General features: G+C 40.1%; 2 protein-coding genes across 3 annotated transcripts; one reads left to right on the forward strand and one right to left on the reverse strand.

The window, feature by feature from the left end:
• Window positions 1-3,739: 3,739 nt before the first annotated feature.
• On the reverse strand, window positions 3,740-15,401 carry ZNF189 (zinc finger protein 189). Of its 2 annotated transcripts, none has more exons than XM_043927327.1 (3): window positions 15,031-15,401; window positions 14,229-14,355; window positions 3,740-6,466 (listed from the first exon to the last, which is right to left on the reverse strand). In XM_043927327.1, the coding sequence occupies exons 1-3, from the start codon at window positions 15,061-15,063 to the stop codon at window positions 4,746-4,748; spliced, it is 1,881 nt and encodes a 626-aa protein (XP_043783262.1). In that variant the 5' UTR covers window positions 15,064-15,401; the 3' UTR covers window positions 3,740-4,745. The 2 variants fall into 2 exon arrangements, with proteins under 2 accessions (XP_043783262.1, XP_043783263.1); XM_043927328.1 differs by having other exon boundaries at window positions 14,229-14,313; window positions 15,031-15,397.
• Window positions 15,402-15,568: 167 nt separating this feature from the next.
• MRPL50 (mitochondrial ribosomal protein L50) lies at window positions 15,569-22,909 on the forward strand. Its single transcript, XM_043927333.1, has 2 exons — window positions 15,569-15,712; window positions 22,130-22,909. The coding sequence occupies exons 1-2, from the start codon at window positions 15,624-15,626 to the stop codon at window positions 22,515-22,517; spliced, it is 477 nt and encodes a 158-aa protein (XP_043783268.1). The 5' UTR covers window positions 15,569-15,623; the 3' UTR covers window positions 22,518-22,909.
• The last annotated feature ends 657 nt before the right edge of the window (window positions 22,910-23,566 follow it).

Consider the following 23,566-nt stretch of genomic DNA (forward strand, 5'->3'; position numbering starts at 1 on the left):
AAAGGTAAAGACCAATACAGTATACTAACACATATATATGGAATTTAGAAAGATGGTAACGATAACCCTATATGCAAAACAGAAAAAGAGACACAGAAATACAGAACAGACTTTTGAACTCTGTGGGAGAATGTGAGGGTGGGATATTTCAAAAGAACAGCATGTATACTATCTATGGTGAAACAGATCACCAGCCCAGGTGGGATGCATGAGACAAGTGCTCGGGCCTGGTGCACTGGGAAGACCCAGAGGAATCGGGTGGAGAGGGAGGTGGGAGGGGGGATCGGGATGGGGAATACGTGTAAATCTATGGCTGATTCATATCAATGTATGGCAAAACCCATTGAAATGTTGTGAAGTAATTAGCCTCCAACTAAAAAAAAAAAAAAAAAAAAAAAGAGACGTGGGTTCAGTCCCTGGGTTGGGAAGAGTCCCTGGAGTAGGAAATGGCAATCTGCTCCAGTATCCTAGCCTGGAAAACTCCAGGGACAGAGGAGCCTGTAGGACTAGAGTCCATGGGGCCGCAGAATTGGACAAGACTGAGTGACTGAGCACACACATTAAAAGTTCCGCCTTTTACTTCAGCTGGGCCCTAAACAAAACTCCAAAAGCCCTCTCCAAGTTTTTGATTGGTTCTTTCCCATTGTCGCTAATGACTACTCAAAACTTTCACTATTGACAAGTTTCCCTACTCCTCATGGTAGTCACCCCTCTTCCTTCCCTCTCATGAATTTGACTATTTTTGGAAAATGGGTCATCTCAAGTGTATTCCATTTCTTTCTCTTCCCTCAAAGTGAAAGCTGCTCAGTGGTGTCCAACTCTTTGCGACCCCATGGACTATATACAGTCCATGGAATTCTCTAGGCCAGAATACTGGGGTGGGTAGCCATTCCTTTCTCCAGATCTTCCCAACCCAGGGATTGAACCCAGGTCTCCTGCATTGCAGGCAGATTCTTTACCAGCTGAGCCACCAGAGAAGCCCTCTCTTCCCTCAGCCAGACACTAAATCTGTACTCTTTCCTTTTCTCCCAATTGGGAGGAAGAAAGCTGCCATAGTAAATCCTTCCATTAGTGCTAAAATTCATCTTTGTTTATCCAATAATTCAATTTTCAGACCAGTAAAATTAATAATAATCAAAAAAGGGTTGTCATTTTTCTTTAAGTAAAGACATATAGTCACAGACCAAAATTACTATTATTTCATGAAAGGACTTTTTTAAAAGGGGGCATTATTTCAGAATAAGGTTAAAGTCTTGAATCAATTTAGCTTTTTTACAAAGACATTATATTGTCCTTGTTTTACCATTGGAATGTAGAAGTTACCTTTTCACCATGAATTTACAGCATTTGAGAATTGATGTACTCTTCAGACACTATTTAAGCCCCTGAAAACTGGCTCTTCTCTATTTCAGAAGCTGCTCTTACAGAACTCATTACCGACTTTCTAATTATCCAATCTAAAGGACACCCTTCAACCCTTCTTTGACATCTCTGCACCACTCTTCCAGGTCACTTCCCCGTACCAATTATCACTATATACTGGGTCTCCCAGGTGGTGCTAGTGGTCAAGAACCCACCTGCCAATGCAGAAGGTATGAGACTTGGGTTTGATCCTGGGATTGGGGATTCCCTGGAGGAGAGCATAGCAACCCACCCCAGTATTCTTGCTTGGAGAACCCCATGGACAGAGGAGCCTGGCAGGCTATGGGCCATAGGGTTGCAAAGAGTTGGACACGACTGAAGTGACCGAGCATGCACACTCTGGGTTTTCCACGCTTCTGGCTGTTTCTCAGTCTCCTTTGACTCTTTCCCACTCACTAAACAAGGCTGGACTTCATGATTCCACTCTGGATTTCTTATTTTCTCCTTAAATCTTAACTCATTTCTGTGTCTAAGCACTGGTGAATTCCTAAATCAAATTCTAATCCAGATCTTCCCTATGCACCATATCCACATCTCCAATTATCTTTAGACATCTCTCACAGATAGACCGAACATTACATGCTCAAAAACTTTGGTAATTAACCTCTTCATTCTACACCAGGTGACCTTCCTCCTCCCCCACCCTCATGATTGAGTACCAACCACCCAAACCCACCTTGCATCTTTACTCTTCTTCAGCCTTTCTCAATCAACTAGCAATCAAGTTTTACTCTACATTCTAAAGTTCATATCCTTCTTTTCGTCCGGTCTTCAAGACACCACAATGTCTCAACAGTACTACTCTTAGGAGACTCTTGAAATTAACATGGAAACAACAGGCCCTTAAACCCTTACTTTGTGCAATTTTCTGAGGTTAAGATCCCCAGATGTAAGAAAGGTCAAGAACCCGTCTTTTCTCTCCTATTCATTTCCACATCGCCTCGAGTTAAAATGAAGGCACCACAAGATGTGTTGTGTGTATATTTGAAAAGGTACACAAGAATCTGGGGTATCCATAATATTTCTTAAGTGGAGTACCAGTTACTTAGGGGTTTACTTGTGAAAACTCACCGAGCTATATTCTTAAAATGTGTCCTTACTCAACATATCATAAATAGAAGGAAAACATTACCACGGGATTTTAGGCAGAAATCAAGTCCTGTCTCTTAAGCATGATGCTTGTTTATGGGCAGTCTTGCCTCTTGTCACATTTCTATCACGAGTTCACTCTGTAGCTACCAGATCCTCTCACAACTCTGTCTTCAGACAGTATTCACCTTTTCTAGTACTCGACTTTGTCTCATCTTAGGTGTCATTTCCTCCTGAAAGACTCAACTTTTTCCTTCCCGGTCTTCTATGAACTTCATATCCCTCTCTAAATTCCCCTGCCTATTTCTATCTTTTTCTTGGAAAAAAGCAGTGTATACTGCAGTGGACTTGCTTAAACACAAAAACAAAAACCTTTCTGGCTATGCTTTTTTGTAGCCAATGAACTGAACACATAAGAACCATTTCATTGTTACTGGAATTTGGAGCTAAGATTCAAGATTCATATTCATGTTAAAAATTATGTACTTTTAGTGGGAATATTTCATACCACCATGGCCCCAAATTACAGTGAAGTTGACAGCCAGAACTTCTGCTCAGCTAGATAACCATACATGAAACAATGCAACTTCAGCAAAAATCAGAGAAAATGTTTAGTGTGCATGCAGCAAAAATACACTTTGCATTAGGTTTTCAAAACAGAGAACAGGTCGAAGAACCTCATTATTAGTTGTGAACCTGGGCTGGGGAATTACTGGTGCAGAAAAAGTAAAATGGGACGATTTAGGGTAGGAGGATAATTTTACTGAAAAATGCATTATCAATTATGTTTTCTAACTTCTTACTTGTACAGTTAACTATAGTCAACGGTTCAGTTAACTGTATGGTAACTATGAGTACTTGAATAAGGAAGTGCACAAAGAGGTATATTTTTACACACACCGTAACATCCACACTTACATGTGCACACACACACACACATATTCAGAGGTGGGAAGAGGAAAATTTAGAGGTGATATCAAGAATGTCTAGGTTATAGGAGAAAATGAGGTCTTTTGCTTAAAACTATTAAGAAATCTAGAATATGAGTGTGCTAGTGATTTGGAATTAGGAATGAAAGACTTAACCTCAATTGAACTATCCCAGAAAAGGTAACTAGTCAGAAGTAGAACAAATGAAAGCAATTTAAATTCTTGATTCTAATTTTTAAATGCAGTAATGCATTTGACAGGATAGATTTTACAATGGAGTAATAAACTCTTACACAAAGCAAAAAACAAAACAGATTTAATGACTAGAACAGATGAATTAATAGGTTTATAATAACCATTAACTAAGGGAAGCCCTAGAACCAGAAATAAAGATCGCATGCAAAGTCTAGTTACCATAAAAACCAAAGCAATACCAAAATATCTGTTTCCTAGCATAGACTCCAGGTCTTTTTATTTCCAACTCTCGTAATCAAAATATTTACACTTTCACATGCTACTGGTAGTAGAGGAATAAGATTTAATCTGTCTAAGACTACAAATATCTTTCACAGAATGGAGGGCATAAAAAGAACAGTGTCTTTTCCTCCACCTTTTTGGGCCCATCTTAGGGGGAAAAAAAAGGCACTCCCAAAGGTTCCTTGGTAACACCTTTGCTAGGTTTGTTACATAATCTTTACATATAAAATTAATGGTCCACTCATTTCACAGATCTGGGAACCACATGGCATTGGAATTGCCTTTAACCCACATGCCAAACTGGCTTTAACAAGGACAACAGCTTTGGACGTCAGTTCTTTAAAAAAAAATGGGGGCTTTGTTTCCTTGAAAACATAATCATATGCTTAACCATTGAACTTTGGCATACACAGCCAAACATTGTGGAACTGAAAGAACCACCATATATTTCAGTGCCAGAGGACTAAGTTTTCTAACATCAGCTGCTTCCAACTCCCCTAGGCATTATGCAACTTTGTTCTTCTCACTTTTATTAATTATAATTAAGTGCTCTGAACTTGGCTTTAACCTCTCCACTGAGAGATCTGGGGGGGGGGGGGGGGAAGGCAGCTTAAATTACTGAGTCTTTCTCTGATCAAAATGAAGAGTAATGAAGTCTTCAACTACTTGTGGGCAGCTACCCATTATTCACAGAATCTTTAGAAACCATTTGCCTGAGGCCAAAGAGCATCTGCTTTGATCACTAAGTGGGACTCACATTGAGCCATACTGAAACTGCACTTGGGTACCTGATCTAAAGTCAAACTGAACTTAAGTATTTCTCCACATTTACTGCATCCATGTAGCGTGCAATTTTTGATGCTGAATAAGAGAAATGCGGCAATTGAAGGCTTCACCACAAGCATCACATTCATGGGTTTCTTGAATTTTCACCTCTGCATGGATCTTCTGATGGTTGACAAGGCTGCGCTGCTGACTAAAACTTTTGTCACACTTCTCACACTTATAAGGTTTTTCTCCTGTATGTATTCTCTGATGCTGAATCAGGCCAGAGTTCCGGCTAAAGGCCTTCCCACATTCATCACATTTATGGGGTTTATTACCTGTGTGAACGCCCTGATGTCGAATAAGATTACAAAGTTGACTAAAACTTTTGCCACACTGTCTGCACAGATAGGGTCTCTCACCAGTGTGGATTCTCTGGTGTTCAATAAGAAATGAGCTCCGACTGAAGCTTTTCCCACATACAGTACATAGGTAGGGCTTTTCACCAGTGTGGATTCTTTGATGTTGCACAAGATGAGCACTGACACTGAAAGTTTTCCCACATTCATCACATTTGTAAGATTTTTCCTTAGGGTAGACTTCCTGTTGTATAACAAGACCACCATTTGGGTCAAAACTTTCCTTGGTTTCACTGTATGAATAAGTCTTCTCCCTGGTGTGGATTCTCTGGTGCTGAATAAGACCTGAGCTTCTACTAAAGGCTTTTCCACATTCCTCACATTTATGGGGTTTGTCCCCTGTGTGAATTCTCTGATGACGAGTAAGGTTGCAAAGTTGACTGAAGCTTTTCCCGCACTCTTTGCACTGATAAGGTCTTTCACCTGTATGGATCCTCTGATGTTCGATAAGGAATGAGCTCCGACTGAAGCTTTTTCCGCATTCAATACAAAGGAAAGGTTTTTCACCAGTGTGGATTTTTTGGTGTTGTATAAGATATGTACTTAATCTAAAGGCTTTCCCACATTCACCACATTTATGGGGTCTTTCCCCAGTGTGAATTCTCTGATGTTCAACAAGTAACGAATTTCTACTAAAGCTTTTCTTACATTTGGTACAGTGATAGGGTTTCTCACCAGTGTGTGTTCTCTGATGTTCAATCAGGTGTGACTTCCAACTGAAGGCTTTCCCACAGTCACTACATTTATGGGGTTTCTCACCTGTGTGAATCCTTTGATGTTTAACAAGGCTTCTTCGCTGGCTGAAGCTCTGTTTACAGTGATTACACTGATAAGGTCTCTCTCCAGTGTGGATTCTCTGATGTCTAATAAGGGTTGAGCTCACACTAAAGGTTTTTCCACAGTAATTACACTCATAGGGCCTTTCCCCGGTATGAATTCTCTGATGTTCAATAACAAATGAACTGCGACTAAAACTTTTTCCACATTCATTACATTGGAAAGGTTTCTCTCCAGTATGGACCCTTTGATGTTGAATGAAATGAGCTTTGCGGGCAAAACCCTTTCCACATTCTTCACATTTATGACATTTCTCTTCTGAATTTGGTCTCTTACGGATAATGTTAGTGTTTCCTCTGAACATTCTTTGTTCCTGGGTCAAAGATTCCCTTGGTATTTCCCATAAGAAGATTCCTCTTTGTTTATCTAACCTACCAACAAGTTCAAAGGTTTCTCTATGCATGGGATCCTGATCAATTTCACTTTTGATTCTTGTAACTATTATACCCTGTGGTTCCATTTCTTCCTCAATTTCCTCAATTTCTTGTTTCACAGTTGGCTCCTCATCCTTATCTCTGTTCAAAACATCTGGAATAAATGGAAAAAAGAAATGTCAGCCTAGTTCTTTGCCAGAAAGAAGAAACTGTCATAAGATAATTAAATTAATCTACTATGTACATAAAATGTAGTTCACTATATCATAGCACGTTTGTGACTACATTAGTTCAAATACATAAAGTATTTAAAACTACCTGGCAAACAGTACAAGCTATATAAATATTATTTACTATTAGTTTTCTGATAAAATGAAATGCTTTTCTTAAAGAAAGGGTAATAAAGAAATTAAGTAATGGTAGGATAAACTAGCTATCAGGAAAGAAAGGACAATGTGGAAAGAAAACAATAGGTTCAGAAAAACTTAGGATGAAGTAGCATTATTGTAATGTGAATAAGCCAAATAACTGAACAGAAAAGAACACATAAAATGATGCTGAAGGAAAACAGACAAAAACCAGAGGAAACAACAATTCATTCATTAATAAGAATTTATTGAGAATAAAAGCATTCCAGGCATTGTATTAATATAATGAATTAGAATTTAGAGATAAGGCAAGAAGCCTCTTACCAAGTGGAATAGTTGATAAGTACAAACAGGGAAAGAGTAGAATATGACAAAGAAGATATCAAGTAAAATAGTTCTTATATGGAGATAAATGGCTTTAAAAAACTGAGTTGAAGTGACATGGACTCTATTATATAGAAAAACAGGGGAAAAAAAAAGAACATGTTTAGAGCTAATGGAAGAAACTAGGAAAAAGAATAGTCTGTGGTAGTTCATGACTTCACCTACCACAGATACCACATTCTTCAGGTATAGATGAGTCTCATTCCTCTAAAGATATAAGACCCACGTTGGAACTATCTATTTCCAACTGGGAGTCTACATGACATCTGAGAAATGATAAACTTACATGCATTGGAAGAAAGATAACATAATGGTCTATAATAAAACAGAGCAGCATATGCCTCTTAGGTATGCCTCCGACTTCTTTCCTGATTTTCTATCTCTTGCTGCCTGGTGGATACTCCATGAGAAGATTCAGTCACCACTAAATTCTTATTTGACCCTAACAATTTTTCCTTTTTTATACTTCCTTTTTTCTTTCAGTTTTATAATATTCTAACTGTGGAGTCATCTTTGAATTTTCTTTTCACTTACTTCAAACTAGTCATTATTTTATTCAAAAAAACCCCTCTTCTGTTATTTCCCTAAGAAATTTTATTTTTACTTAAGGCTACTTACAGTGCTGTCTCTCAAATTCATTTTCAGTAGACAGTGTTTTCTTTCACTCAAAGAAAAAGGATGAGAACTGCCTCACCAATTTGCCTCCTACCTAAAATTACCTGCACTGCTACATGAAGATATATCCCATTCTTATCCAAGGCTAAGTCATCTACTCTCTTGATCCCACTTGCCTCTGGGCACTTGTTCTTCCTCTTTCTTCCTCTTTCTTCCTCTTTCTTCCTCTTTCTTCAATCTGTATTCTCCACAGAATTCTACATACACCTTCTTACCAACATACAAAATATATCCAACTTTATCTTGAACCTGAAATCCTTTTCTAGATGAAATCCAAGCTTTGAAAAAAAAATCTTAACACTGTACCTCTCCATTTTCTAACTAAGTTTTCCACACTCAATCTCTTCCCATTCAACCTACTCAATAATCTATTATAAAATCTGGTTTCTGTTTCTAGTATCTAGAGAAACTTCTCATTAAATCACCAATGACTTTCAAGTAACAAATGCAATGGACATTTTTTAGTCCTTATTTTACTTGCAGCATGTGATATTGTTGACCACTCCCATTTCTTTGCACTATTTTTGGTTTTTATGCTCTTGTATTCTAGTTCTCTTCCTACTTCTTATTTGGCCTTTTCTAATACATTTCCCGCATGCATTTCTCTTCTCCTCAATTGTTTAAGGATATTATTATCCATGTTTATATCCTCATCTTGCTCTATATACACACTCTCTGAATATTGCCACTAAGCTGTCTCAAAAAGGTCTCACAAATAACATGACCATCATCATTTGCTGTCATGTCTATCTCCACCTTTAATCATGTTCCTTTAGGGAGCATTAACTGTCCATCACCCTACAGTCCCACAGCAGGAAATCATTCTAGATTTCTCCCTTTTTCTTACTATTAATCAATCACCAAAATCAATGATTCTACTCTTTAGCATTTGCCCTCTCTGTTTTCCATAGATTATTGCAAAAGCCATCTAATAATCTTTGGCTCTGGTCTTTAGGTTGCATCTATTTCATTGAATCCAGAGAGATTTTCATGAAATGGAATTCTAATCATGTCACCACCTACAGATCCTATTATCTCTAAAATCAAACCAAATCTCTCTATACTATGATACTCAGTACTTCTTGAGGTCTCTAAGCTTCAACTCACTCTCCTTCCCATGCTCTCACACTTTAAGTGGGTAAATTGCTTATGCTTTAGTCATTTATGATAGTTCTTTGCATATTTCATTTATGAAATATCCACTGACATTGTTTACTTGGGAATCTCTTGGTTTCTTTTTAAAATTCAATGCAATGCAATAGTTCCTCTATAAAGCCTTCGCTTAATCCACTAGATGATTTAAGTGTTCTGTTTTTGATGACCATCCCTTGTCCATAACTGCATTATAGCTATTATTACACTGTACTTCAGTTTGTATTTTCCATTGGATTACAAGTTCTTTCTGAGACTTTGTGTTAAAGTCTCTTCATAATATTTACTCAGTGGATACTGTTCCAGGGTTTTACTCAAATGAGTAATACAATTACACTATTTGCAGATGATATGACTGCCTCCCCTTCATAGATCACACCTATGTTGTGGCAAAGGGGCTTGCATAACTCAATGCAGCTATGAGCTATGCCATGCAGGGCCACCCAAGACAGACAAGTCACAGTGGAGAATTCTGAGAAAATGGGTGGCAGAGGACGAAATGCTTAGATGACATCACCAACTCAATGGACATGAATCTGAGCAAATTCTAGGAGACAGTGAAGGACAGGGAAGCCTGGCATGCTGCAGTCCATGGGGTTGCAGAATCAGACACAATTTAGCAACTGAACAATGACCCCCTACCCAAAATTCCTAAAAGAATTAAATGAAATATAATAGCTATGAAAGGACTAACATATAAAACAAATACTGGTTCTTACTACCAAGAATAACTAGTTAATAAATATTATAAGAAAAGAAATGTGCTCTTCATATTAAAAACCATAAAGCCTAGGAATATATCTAACAAGAAATGCAAGATCCATAAAAGAATCCATACAATTTTTCTGAAGGACATAAGACAGTTAACTAGAATCAACCAATTGCCAAAGACAGTCAACATTATAAGGCTCTTACTTCTTCCCAAACCAACTAACAACTTAACTATCCAAACCAAAATCCCATGAACCAATTAAAAAACCCCAATGAATCTAAATTTCAACTGGAAGAATGCAGAAAACTAGTTAAGTACAACTGACCCTTGAACAACATGAAGGTTAGGGGCACTGATCCTCCACTCTGTTGAAGATGTACATATAACTTTATAGTTGGCCCTCCATATCCATGGTTTTGCACCTATGGATTCAGTCGATTGCAGATTGTGTAGTACTCTAGTATGTATTTAGTGAAAAAAATTCATGAACAAGTGGACTTACACTTCAAACCAATATCGTTCAAGGGTCAACTGTATAACTTGAAAGAGAATGTAAGAGTGACTTTATCTTACCAGACACGAAATATAATATATTGCTAAAGTAAATAAAACACAGAGGCACTAGCATGAAAACAAACAGGTCAAATGGAGAGACATGTAAAACGAGTGAGTCTAGGCTTCCAAACAGAGCAGCCTGGAAAGGACTAGCCATTAGGCCTGGGCTTGGGAGCCATAACCACCTTCTGAGGTACCTGCCATGCTTGTACTGCAGGTTCCCATCCTCTGGTCATAGCTAATTTTTCTAGAGTAAACAGGTGCCTCAAAGTGCAGTTCTCTCAGTTTTCTAGGAAAAAAAAAAACAAAACAAAACAATGAGAGAATGGGGAAGGACTTGCATTTTTAGGCCAAGCACAATGCTTTATAATTATTTACTGAATGAATGAGCAGTTGAATAAATACTTGGAAAGAGACTAAGGTCCAATCTGGCTCTAGCAGTCTGGAGAGAAATTATCAAAACTGAAGAAGTCTAATTCAATTGAAAGAACTGAAAGGTCAAGAACTGAGAGATCAAGCTGTCATCAACGTAGTTATTGCAGTTTTTAAAGAAAAATCTGCATGGAAAGGATAGGTATGACTAAAGAGGCAAAATTACAAAGCTAGACAAGTTGTGTTAAGTAGAGTAACAGAATGAAATACCAGAAAACACTACACTCGAATAGTTGAGTAATCATAGTCTCTCATCAAGGGAGCACAAATCAAAGGAGTGGATACAGAATTTATACAGGAAGATGAAAAGATTGTGGAGGAAGAAATAATAACTCATGGAAAGCTGTATTTCAGCTACAATAAAGAAGAGAGCCTGAAAGCAGGAGATCACAGATGGGCTCACTGCCATTTTACAGCACTAGGCACAGGCAAGGCTGGGCATTCGCCTGATATTATCAACCAGGACACCATATGGGTGGAAAAAGCTGTCAGTGACTCAGAGATATCATAGCATAATGGAAAAAAATAACCTAGCATCTGATATGGCTGGAGACTAAAGTCGTATGCTGAAAACAACAGATGAGGCTAGAAAGCTACACGGGAGCTACATAAGGTGGTTCTAATATACAGGAAAAGAAATTAAGATTTTTTTTTTTTTATCCTTTAAAAGGTGTCAGAAATCACCAGAAGTTGTAAGCAGTTAACTAACACAAAATTACTTTGGTAGCAATAGAGAGAATATATTAGAAGAAAGGGAGACTGGAGGCCAGGGGCTCGATTACAAGCTAGTGCAATCAGCTTGTCAAAAGATACTGAGTCTTAAATATACTCACTCAGTTACCCATTATTTAAGAAGCATATAATATATGCCTGGCTCTACGCTAAGTCCTGGAGAAATCAAATGAAAGAATACAGTTACTCTCCTCTTGAAGATCAGTCCGCTTAGAGAAATAACATAATGATTATGGTACACTATAATAAATTCAACAATGGAAGTGTATAAAAGACAGCACAGAGAATGGAGTACTGAATTCTGAAGAGGAGGCCCTTATATCTTAGTAGATAATTTGAGATCTGCCAGATGTGAGTTACTTATGTGATCTTCAAAGGAGATGACTAAGAAGTTGGAGTTCAACAGAGAAGATAATGACAATGATGATGAAGGTAACAATTGACATTTATACATTCTACTTAATACATGCTTGTCAGTGTCCTAAATGCTTTACATGTATTAACTGAGTTAATGCTCACAATAATGCTAAGAGGTAAGTACTATTATTATTTCCATTTTTATATAAAAAAAGAAAATAGGCACAGAAAGGTTAAGTAATTCACCCATGGTCACAAGTCTTGTAAGTAGTAGAATTGGGATTATTTTTAGGCAGTTAGGCTCCATATTTTCTCTCTACTTAAGTAGAGATAAAGATTTGAGACTTATCATCACATTCTTGATGACCTGAGTGTAAATAAGATCTGCTAAGGTAGGTTTATAGACTGAGAAAAGTCTGAGAATGCAAAGAAATAGAAGGAAGCAATAAAGAGTTTCAAATATCTATAAAGAAATTAAATTAAATATAGTCCCAAAAGAATCTACTGTATTTGACAACTGGGCCATTATTGGCAAATGTTAAACAACTGAAGGTAAGTAGCAAAGGTACAGAAAGAGGCTTAGAGATAATGGAAGTAAAGTAGTAGAGGATATACATTAACCACTCTCAAAAAAATCTGGCTGTGAAGCAAACAAGTAGTAGGTTACAGGAGCAGCAAGAAGGACTCTGGCTCAAAGGAGAGCTCAGGCACCATGAACATACCCATCATCAGAATAAAGGTACCAGGGTAGAAAGAATACAGACTAAAATTACACGGGGGTGGGGTGGGGGTGGGGAGACTGATAAGTTCTTGAAGAATGTGCAACCTTACATGTGCAATGAGGGGTAGAAAACTTGAGAGTTCATGTGTGGTAGTCTCTATCTTCTTCGTGAAACAGAAAGTGAGGTCCACCACTGAGTGATGAACCCAAGGAAAACTCAAAGTTTCTGAAATAGTCACTAAAAGAAACAGGGGTAGGAGCAAATCAATGATAAAAAATTTGCTGAGCTATATAAACCCAGTGGTTTTTATATTCAGAAGAAGGAAACCACCTGTATATATGCAGGGCATCAATTCTTTCAGTTACAGAACTTCTCTTGCTGTGTTCAGCAAATCAGGTAAGAGAAAAAGGCAGACTTTATAACCAGTACAGGACTTCAAGATGTAGAATGGGTAGAACATGATGACAAAGTGGCAAGAGAGCATGCTGGTGATCATTTTATGTATAGGTCTATGAGTTAGCGGAGAAGGCAATGGCAACCCACTCCAGTATTCTTGCCTGGAAAATCCCATGGATGGAGGAGCCTGGTAGGCTGCAGTCCATGGGGTCGCTAGGAGTCGGACACGACTGAGCAACTTCACTTTCACTTTTCACTTTCATGCATCGGAGAGGGAAATGGCAACCCACTCCAGTACTCTTGCATGGAGAATCCCAGGGAGAGGGGAGCCTGGTGGACTGCCGTCTATGGGGTCGCACAGAGTCGGACATGACTGAAGCGACTTAGCAGCAGCAGCGGCTATGGGTTAGATGAGAAGGTGAAGCATGAGGGAACTAAGAGCCTGGGGGGGAAGAAAGGAAGTCAAGGAACAGGAAAGATTAAGAATAAATAGGTTCAGTAGGAAAGGAGGAGAAGAGATAGACAGGTAGGAAGTTACAGTAAGCTCCACATGGAGCTTAGCAGACATAGCAGGGATCGTGTCTGTTTTGTTGACTTGTTTAGTTATAGTCAATAAACATCTACTGCCTGAGAAAGAATAAGGTATTAGTCAAAATACAAGATACCGGGGTTTAAAATTTGCCTGTTATAACAAAATTGAGGGTGTGATCATTGATGTGAGGTGCTTAATAAGAATGGAAAAGCAGGGTCCTTGAAGATACAATGAGGCAGAAGTAATGACTGTATGATGGATGGTGTGGGTTAACAAAGAGAAGATTCTGAAATGTGACAAAATCTATGTGTGAGACACCAAAAAAAAAAAAAATTGACAGATGATAGTGAAAAGAAATTAAGAGGGTAGAGCAAGACAGCTGAGACCTCAAAAGAGAAATTACATTTGAAAATGGAAAACTAATGCTTTGGGAACAGTACTGAAAAGTTAGGAGAACAATTATTTTTCCCTTTCAGCCCTGAGACAAAGGAAGGGGAAGGAAGAGGATGTGGGAGAATAAGCCGCCTCTGCCAGAGAAGTAGTGTCCTTGGGAAATTGCCAGGTTTCAGTTAAGACCAGGAGGGGTAGGGAACACCATGTGAAGAGAAACAGGGGCTCCAGAAGGCAGAGTGAAAAGGGTGGGAGGAAAGCAGTGGGAGGATGAGCTAGGAGGGAAAGTACAGAGCAATATGGGAATGAGAGTAAGAGGATGGAAGCCAGAAAAGCTTGTATTTTGGTCACTGCAAGGACGGTAGGGATGAGAGCCATGGAAACAATTCATGGCTGAAAGGTCTGAATTGGAGCCTTGGAACAAAGCAATTTGGTATGGTACTAGCTCATGTGTTCTGCTTTCTTACAGTTTCTTAGCTATTTTGATCCAAGAAATAGCAGATTCTTACCCAGTGAGACCAGGTTTCCATAATTCTCCATCATGACATCTTTATACAGGCTTCTCTGAGCTGGATCCAGATAATCCCACTCCTCCTGGGTAAAAAACACAGCCACATCCTCAAATGTCAGCAAGCCCTGAAATAGTATGATTTCTGTAGTCAGTTCTTGTTGTCTCAAGGACAATTCTACCACTGAAAGTAGCAGACACAACCACTTATCAGGGCTGGGTAGGCTAGCAGGAACATAATAACCAAGAGTTACAAATGGGGCTCAATTCCGGGAACCGACAGAATTCGGACACCTCAAATTAGAGGAAAACACAGCTGGATCTCTGTCCTCTGTAGTGAGGAGCCTAAGGATAAGGTTTACCCAGTATGCCCTAATAATTTAATTTTAGTAAGCTGCACTAAGGCCTTCCCAAGTTTCCTGCACCTCCTCGCCCCGTTCCAACTCAATTATGACTCTTTTCAACTCAATTTTATGTTAATTCTTCTAAGCGTCTACTTTGGGTCCAGGCATGGGGCAGGTGTAGAAGACACAAGGGAGGATGAAAAAAGCTAACTTCACCTGGAAGAACTCATAAATGAAAACGCTAGTTTGGAGCATTACTAATTTTCTTTAGATTTATCAAGTCGCTCTTGAAAAAAGCAGCCACTGGGCAGTGATGGCGAAGGGCTCCCCAGTACATTAGGGGGTACTTCATTGCACCGCGCTGGCCCTAAAGACCCGAGAAGGGGGGTGGGGGCGGTGGCGCGGCCTAGCGAGCTAGGTAAAGGCGAGAGAACGGGGATACTCGGAGGGGCGACTTACCTTTGGCTCTGGCGGGGGACTCGGCGAGGCCATCTCTCAGACAGAAAATCAGGGCAGGAATCCCGGGTGGCCGCACGAAAAGGAGGCTCTGGCAAGGCCTACCCGGCCGCTGAATATTAGGCCTGAAGAAAGCCAGGCCTCTAGGCTGGATCTGGTCAGGTCCTGCCCCGAGCGGTCACGACCTCAGCAGCCTGTCAGACGCGCTACTTGGCCGCCCCCACCCCGCACCCCCTCCCCTGCCTGGCTGTGCAGCCTTCCAGGCCTCGCTAGAGCCTCCTCTCGGTCGCCAGTTCCTGCTGCTTTCAGCCAAAGAGCGCTGTGACCGCCCGCCCCCGGACCAGAAGGCGTCACCGGGAACCTTCCCGGGACGCCCCTCAACTACAACTCCCGTCATGCTCTGAGAGAGCGCTGGGGTCCAGCCTGCCACGGCCATGGCTACCGAACTACGCTTCCCGGAGTGCAAAAGGCGAGGGAGCCTGGCTTAGTCGCAACCGGAAAAGGACCCATGCCACTAAGCTTACACTTTATTGGCTGATCTTCGCGTGCCGCTGCCGCCCTGGGGGTGGAGCTCTGTCACCAACCTCTCCCCGAAGATGGCGGCGCTTTGGGTGGCCGGCGTTGCCAGAAAAAGCCTCACAGTAGCTTCAGGGGCGCCACGCAGAGAATTTTGGTCTCGATTCAGGTAAAGCGGAAGGTTAGACCGTGGGTCATGCTCACAGAAAGTAAGGAGAGGAACTGAGAATGATGAACTTAAGACGGGACCGTGGCCCTGCGCCTTACCAGGGAATGGATGAGAAAGTGCGTGAGGGTTCTGAGTTCAGGAGCTTCATTCAGCTCCTGTTTCCGCGAGTGGTGGGGTCCAGTTATTTCGTTTGTCCTCAGTTTACTCATTTTAGAACCGAAATACCGCCCCCTTCTCCTTCCATTTCACCTGTTAATTTATTAGGTAAACCATACTTACAGACCACGTGTTCCAGACGCGCAGTATAGTGTGGTGTCGGGAAACAAATGACTGCTTTATGACAGGCAACTCAGGACATGAATATGAAAGTGTTCGCTGAACTAAATTCATTTGGAGTGTATTTATTCACAAGAAAGATTCAGAGTGCAGCGTTCTCATTTTGTCCGCTCGTTGATTTACTCAAATAGTTATTAAACAACTGCCCAGGCCCAGCATTTCTTTATATAGGATGCAGCAGCGAAACAGAGTCCCTTCTCAGAGCGTGAGTACTCTGGCAAGAGGGAACCGAATCTGCACCGGAAGGAAATAGCAATATTTTGCTCAAAGTCAGAAAGCAAGTTAATGACAGGGCTGGATCTGGAATCCCGGTCTCTTAACTCCCCCATCTGCTGCTTTTTCTGCAGGGCCAAGTGGAATTTTGTGAAAGTAAGTCTGTGACATAGTGTTAGGACATGAAGATTTGTAGGAACCTCAAGAAATTGTGTATACCCTCTTAAGTTTCCAACAAAAACTTCTTCAACCCAAAGGGATTTTTCTCATCAGCTCATGTTTTATTAGCTTTCCTTCTGTTCCATTTTGTTTTGATTCTTTTTTTAATATGTGATCTGTTTATTTAATTTTTGGTTGCACTAGGTCTTCCTTGCTGCTTTCAGACTTCTGTAGTCATTGCGAGTGGGGGCTACTCTTCGTTCTCTTGTGCGGGGTTCCCGTTGCTGTGGCTTCTCTCTTGTGGAGCACAGACTAGTGCCGGGGCTTCAGGAGTTGTAGCATATAGGCTCAGTAGTTGTAACTCCTGGGCTCTACAGTATAGGCTCAGTAATTGTGGTGCATGAGTTTAGTTGCTCCTTGGCATGTGGGATATTTCCATACCAGAGATCTAAGCTGGTATGCATTGGCAGGTGGATTCCTATCCACTGCACCGCCAGGGAATTCCTTGTTTTCCCTCTATTTTGGTTAGTATTTATTATTATCTCTCAAATCTCCTTCAAGTTTGTTTCACTGACTCATGTAACAAGTATTTCTAGAGTGTCTACTGTATACCAGATGTGAGGAATGCAGTTGTTAATAAGATAAACCAAATCTTTGTCCTCATAAAGCATGTTTTGGTGGAGGGAAAAGTGAACAAATATAATTTCAAAAAGTGGTAAATTATGAAAAAAACTAGAGCAGTACTGGCATACCTTGGAGTTACTGAAGTTTGTTTCCAGATTACTGTGATAAAGCAAGTATCTCAGCATGTTATACAGATTTTGGGGTTTCCCAGTGCATTTAAAGTTATGCTTACATCATACTGCAGTGTTTAATGTGCAATAGCATTAGTCTAAGAAAACAATAAACATATCTTAGTTAAAAAATAGTTTATTGCTAAAAATTTCTAACCATCATCTGAGCCTTCAGAGAGTTATAATCTTTTTGATAATAGAGGGTCTTGCTTTGATGTTCAGGGTGTTGGTTGCTGAAGGGTTGGGTGTCTGGTAATTACTTAATGTAAGACGAAGTTTGCAGCATTGATTGACTCTTCCTCTCATGAGTGATTTCTCTGTAGCATGCAGTGCTGTTTGATAGCATTTTACCCACAGTAGAACTTCTTTCAGTATTAAAATCAATTCTCTCAAACTCTGCCCCCTCTTTATCAACTAAGTTGGTGTAGTGTTCTCAGTCCTTTGTTGTCTTTTCCACAGTCTTGACAGTATCTTTACCAGGAGTAGATTCTATCTCAAGAAACTATTTTCTTCTCTCATTCTGAAGGAACAACTCTTCAGTGATGAGGTTTTATCCTGAAACTGAAAGTGTTAGTTCCTCAATTGTGTCCGACTCTCTGCAACCCAGTGGACTATAGCCCGCCAGGCTCCTCTGTCCGTGGAATTCTCCATGCAGGAATGGGTAGCCATTCCCTTCTCTGGGGGATCGTCCCAACTCAGGGATGGAACCTGTGTCTCCCGCATTGCAGGCGAATTCCTTACCATCTGAGCCACCAGAGATTGCAGTAATTCAGTAACGTCTGAGGGTCCACTTCTAATTCTAGTTTTCTTGCTATTTCTTCTATATTTGCAATTACTTCTTCACCTACATCTTGAACTCCTGAAAGTCGTTCATGAGGGCTAGAATTGGTTTCTTCCAAATTTGTTTCTGTTGCTATTTTGATCTCTTCCCATGAATCATGACTGGGTTTCTCTGGTGGCTCAGCTGGTTAAGAATCTGCCTGCAATGTGGGACACCTGGTTTCGATCCCTGGGTTGGGAAGATACCCTGGAGAAGGGAACAGCTACCCACTCCGGTATTCTGGCCTGGAGAATTCCATGGATTGTATAGTCTGGGGTTGCAGAGCTGGACACAACTGAGTGACTTTAACTTTCATGAAACATGAATATTCTTAATGGCATCTAGATTGATGAATTGTTTTTAGAACATTTTCAGCTGACTTTGCCCAGATTCATCAGAGGAATCATTGTCTATGGCAGCTATAGCCTTACAAAGTGTGTTTCTTAAATAATAAAACTTGAAAGTAAAGCTCATTCCTTGCTCCATGGACTGCACAGTGGGTGTTGTGTTGGCATGCATGAAAACATTAATCTTGTACATCTCCATCAGGGAGCTTACTTAGGTGACCAGCTGTGTTGTTAAATGAGCAGTAATATTTTGAAAGGAATCTTTTTCTGAGCAGTAGGTCTCAACTGTGGGCTTCAGATATGCAGTAAAACTTGTTGTAAGCAGATGTTCTGTCTTCCAGGCTTTGTTGTTGTGTTTATAGAACACAAGCCTGGTAGATTTATCATAATTCTTAAGGGCCCTTGGATATTCAGAATGGTAAATGAGCATTGATTTTAACTTCAAGTCACCAGCTATGTTAGCCTCTTGCAGAGTAAACCTGTCCTTTGAAGCCAGGCATTGACTTTCTTCTGTCTGTCTATAGAAATTCTAGATGGCAGTTTTCAATAGAAGGCTATTTTGTCTACATGGAAAATCAGTTGTTTAGTGTAGCCACCTTCATTACCTTAGCAAAATTTTCTGGATAACTTGGTGCAACTTGTAGTTGCTGTTTCACCCTGCACTTCTATGTTATAGGGACAGCTTATTTCCTTAAACCTCGTGAACCAACCTCTGCTGTTGTTCAGTCACTAAGTCCTGTCCCACTCTTTGCTACCCCATGGACTGCAGCATGCAGACTCCCCCATCCTTCACTTTCTCCCAGAGTTTGCTCAGATTCATGTCCATTGAGTCAGTGAGCCTGTCTAACCATCTCATCCTCTGCCACCCCCTTCACCTTTTGCCTTCAATCTTTCCCAGGATCAGGGTCTTTTCCAGTGAGGCAGCTCCTTGCATCAGGTGGCCAAAGTATTGAAGCTTTAGCTTCAGCAGCAGTCCTTCCAATGAATATTCAAGGTTGATTTCCTTTAGGATTAACTAGTTTCATCTCCTTGCAGTCCAGGGAACTCTCAAGAGTCTTTTCCAACACCACCATTTGAAAGCATCAGTTCTTCAGTGCTCAGCCTTCTTTATGGTCCAGCTCTCACATCCATACATGACTACTGGAAAAACTATAGCTTTGACCTTTGTCAGCAAAGTGTCTCTGCTTTTTAATATGCTGTCTAGTTTTGTCATAGCTTTCCTTTCAAGGAGCAAGTGTCTTAACTTTTGTGGCTGCAGTCACCATCCACAGTGATTTTGGAGTTCAAGGAAATGAAATCTGTCACTGCTTCCACTTAGAGCTTCCTCACCTTTTTCAGCCTTCATAGAATTGAATAGCATTGGGGCCCTGATCTGGATTAAACTTTGACTTAAGGAAATATTGTGGCTGGTTTGATCTTCTGTTCAGACCATTAAAACTTTTTCTACATCAGGAATAAAGCTGTTTTGCTTTTTAACATTTGTGTGTTCACTGGAGTCATACTTGTAATTTCCTTCAGTAACTTTTTCTTTGCGTTCACGACTTGGCTAACTATTTAGCCGGAAGTCCTAGTTTTCAGCCTAGTTTGGCTTTTGACATGCCTTCACTCAGCTTAATCATTCTAGCTTTTGATTTAAAGTAAAAGATGGGCAAGTCTTCCATTCACTTGAACACTTATAGGCTCTTGTGGGGTTAATTGATCTAATTTCAGTATTGTTGTATCTCAGGGAATAGGGTGGTCCAAGAAGAGGGAGAGAGCCCTTGGTGGCGCAGTGAGAACATGCACAATATTTGTCAGTTAAGTTTGTTGTCTGTAGGAGCATGGTTTGTGACACCTCAAAACAATTACAATAGTAAATCAAAGATCACTGGTCATCACATAGCAAATAAAATATTGAAAAAGTTTGACATATTGTGAGAATTCTGAAGATGTGACAGACATTAAGTGAGCAAATGCTGTTGGAATAATGGTGCCCATAGACTTGATGGTTGCAGGGTTGTCACAGACCTTCAATTTGTAAAAAAACACAGTTTCTGTGAAGTGCTATAAGATGAGGTATGCTTGTATAAGAGATTACTGAGATGAAGGGAATAGACTACACTTCATTGCGATGGGTTGTGAAACTGGGGTAGTTTCAATAGAAAATGGGAGATCAGGAGGTACAGAAGTTGTGTAGGCAACTCTTGAGAAGTTTTGTTGTAAAGGCAGCTGGAGTGGAACATGGAATTTGGAGATTATTTCCTTTAAAGATGGGAAATACTATAGACACACATATTTGTATGTCTTGAGAATAGTAGATAGGGAGAAATTGATAAAGAATTGATGTAGAAAGAGGAAATTGATAAAGAATTGATATAGAAAGAGGCGAAAGAGTCTTTGAATAGACACAGAGGAATAGCAATACAAATCATTTCCTTGACTAATGTCCATTTCTGATACTCTCCAATATCTGTATGGATGACCGATCCCAATCAGGACAGCTCCATAGGAAGCAGGAGTTAGTTTATGAACAGATATTAAGCACTGAAATAATGTGTAAAGACAGACTCCCTCACATTGGCCCATGTGTAATAGTTACACAAGCTGTTTTAAAGGACTCCTAAACACATCTCTGTATTCAAGTTTATAATCTGACACAGTGATTCTTAACTGGGGCCAGTTTTGTCCACCAGGAACATTTGACAGTGTCTTTTGGTTATTATGACTGGAGGACAGGAGTGCTACTGGAATATAGTGGGTAGAGGCCAGGGGTGCTGCTGAGCAACCCACGGTGAACAGGACAGCCTCCTGCAATAAAAAATTATCTGGTCCAAAATGTCAGTAATGTTTGCGCTGAGAAATCCTGATTTCTCAGGAGAAGTAAGAGAAGTAGAATAGAAATAAAATTAAAACTCAGGTGGAATGAGGTGTGCTCTGAGAACAATATTAAGTACTGTAATATATGTGGGATCTTAAAAAAAAAAAAGAGGAACTTACTTACAAAGCAGAAACAGACTCACAGACATAGAAAGCAAACTTATGGTTACCAAAGGGGAAAGGAGGGGAGGGATAAATTAGGAGTTTGGAACTGACGTATACACACTACAATACACACACATATATATTCAAAACTGAATCACCGCTGTACACTTGAAACTAACACAACATGTAAATCAATTATACTTCACTTTTTTAAAAAGTGCTATGAGAAATCAGAGGAGCTTATAGTTATATTTGATTGAGGAAATCAAGTAAAGCTTGAGAGAAGAGTTTTGTCCTAGGACTTAAAGGATGGATTAAGAATTCTGTAATTGGAGGTGAAAGATAGATACTTCAGGTAGGATATAACTTGAGCTAACGTGATATCAGAAGAGTGGGAAACAGAAGGTAGTTCAGTTTGAGTAGGGCATAGAATGGATATAAGATGTTAGTGCAAGATGAGGTTAGGTAGATTGGGTTTGGATCTGGGAGGACCAGAAATTCCAGAGGATTTATCATCTTCATCCATTCTTGGAAATTCTTAGGGCATGTAAAATCTGAAGTTAGTTTCTGTTTTCTCCTTGTGCCAGTTGAGTTCAACTATGAATGTATAAGTGCAGAAACCTATTTAATTCTTCCCTCAGTGCCCAGAGAGAGTTAAGTGTAAGTAGTAAGTGTGCAGTATATTGATTTAGATTGATGGGCAGAATTAGGTCTGGTGTTGGTCAGCATGTCAACTTCGTTAATGCAGTGAACTGAAGATTCACTTACTTGTTTTTGATCCCTCCAGAAAAGAGAAACAGCCAGTGGTAGCTGAGACAGTAGAAGAGGTGAAGAAAGAACCTATCTTGGTGTGTCCACCCTTACGAAGCCAAGCATACATACCACCTGAAGATCTCCAGAGTCGTTTAGAATCTCATGTCAAAGAAGTTTTTGGTTCATCTGTTCCTACCAGTTGGCAGGAGATCTCCCTGGAAGATGTTCATATGAAGTTCAGCTTCTTAGCACGTTTAGCTGATGACTTGGGCCATGCAGTGCCTAACTCCAGGCTTCACCAGATGTGCAGGGTTAGAGATGTTCTTGATTTCTATACTGTGCCTGTTCAGGATAGATCTAAATTTGATGAACTTATTGCCAGTAATCTGCCTCCCAATTTAAAAATCACCTGGGGTTACTGAACAGTTCAAAGGAAGAACCCATTGAAATCTTTTTTTTTTTTCCCCCTGAAAAGGGGGCTGTTTATCAGACTTTTTGGTACTTTACCTTGTGAAATGCTGTCAGAACTGGTCTCTACACCCACTTATCTCTGTGGAAGGAAGTTATTATTTTTTTTGTCATAAATTGAAAAAGAAGATTTTTCCACATTTGCAGAAACTTTTCATGGAATCAGGTCATTCATAATTTGTGAAAATATATATTACATATACAGATAAAGTAACATTTTTAAAAGATAAAAATTGTATATTATGAAAATTGTCTCACTATTTGCTTTACTGTACAACTAGAAATAGTAGAAAATAATACTGTTCAATCTAGATAAATCTCTTGGAATTAAAGTAGATTTGAAGAATGTTTTTGTTTTATTTAAGGTGATATTTGCTTTTCTGCCTCATCATTTTCTTGTTCAGTTGCTAAGTTGTGTCCTACTCTTGTGACCCTATGGACTGTGACCCACCAGACTTCTCTATCCATGGGATTTCCCAGGCAAGAATACTGGAGTGGGTTGCCATTTCCTTCTCCAGGGGTCTTCCCGACGCTAGGATCAAACCCAGATCTCCTGCGTTGCAGGTAGATTCTTTACCACTGAGCCATCTAGGAAGCCTGTCATTTTCTTCAGTATTATAAATGGAGAAGAATATGTGCCAACTATTAAGAGCTATGGGCTTCCCTGGTAGCTTTGCTGGTAAAGAATCTGCCTGAAATGCAGGAGACCTGGGTTGGTTGGATTCCTGGTTCGGGAAAATCCACTGGACAAGGGATGGGTTACCCACTCCAGTATTCTTGGGCTTCCCTGGTGGCTCAGCTGCTGAAGAATCTGCCTGCAATGCGGAAGACCTGGGTTCAATTCATGGGTTGGGAAGATCTGGAGAAGGGAAAGGCTGCCCGTTCCAGTATTCTGGCCTGGAGAATTCCATGGACTGTGCAGTCCATGCAGCTCCAAAGAGTCGGACACGACTGAGTGACTTTCACTTTTGTTAAGAGATATAATCTTTTGGTCAGATATATA

This window comes from Cervus elaphus, chromosome 16 (genome assembly GCF_910594005.1).
Source record: "Cervus elaphus chromosome 16, mCerEla1.1, whole genome shotgun sequence".
In the NCBI taxonomy this organism is placed as follows: domain Eukaryota; kingdom Metazoa; phylum Chordata; class Mammalia; order Artiodactyla; family Cervidae; genus Cervus; species Cervus elaphus.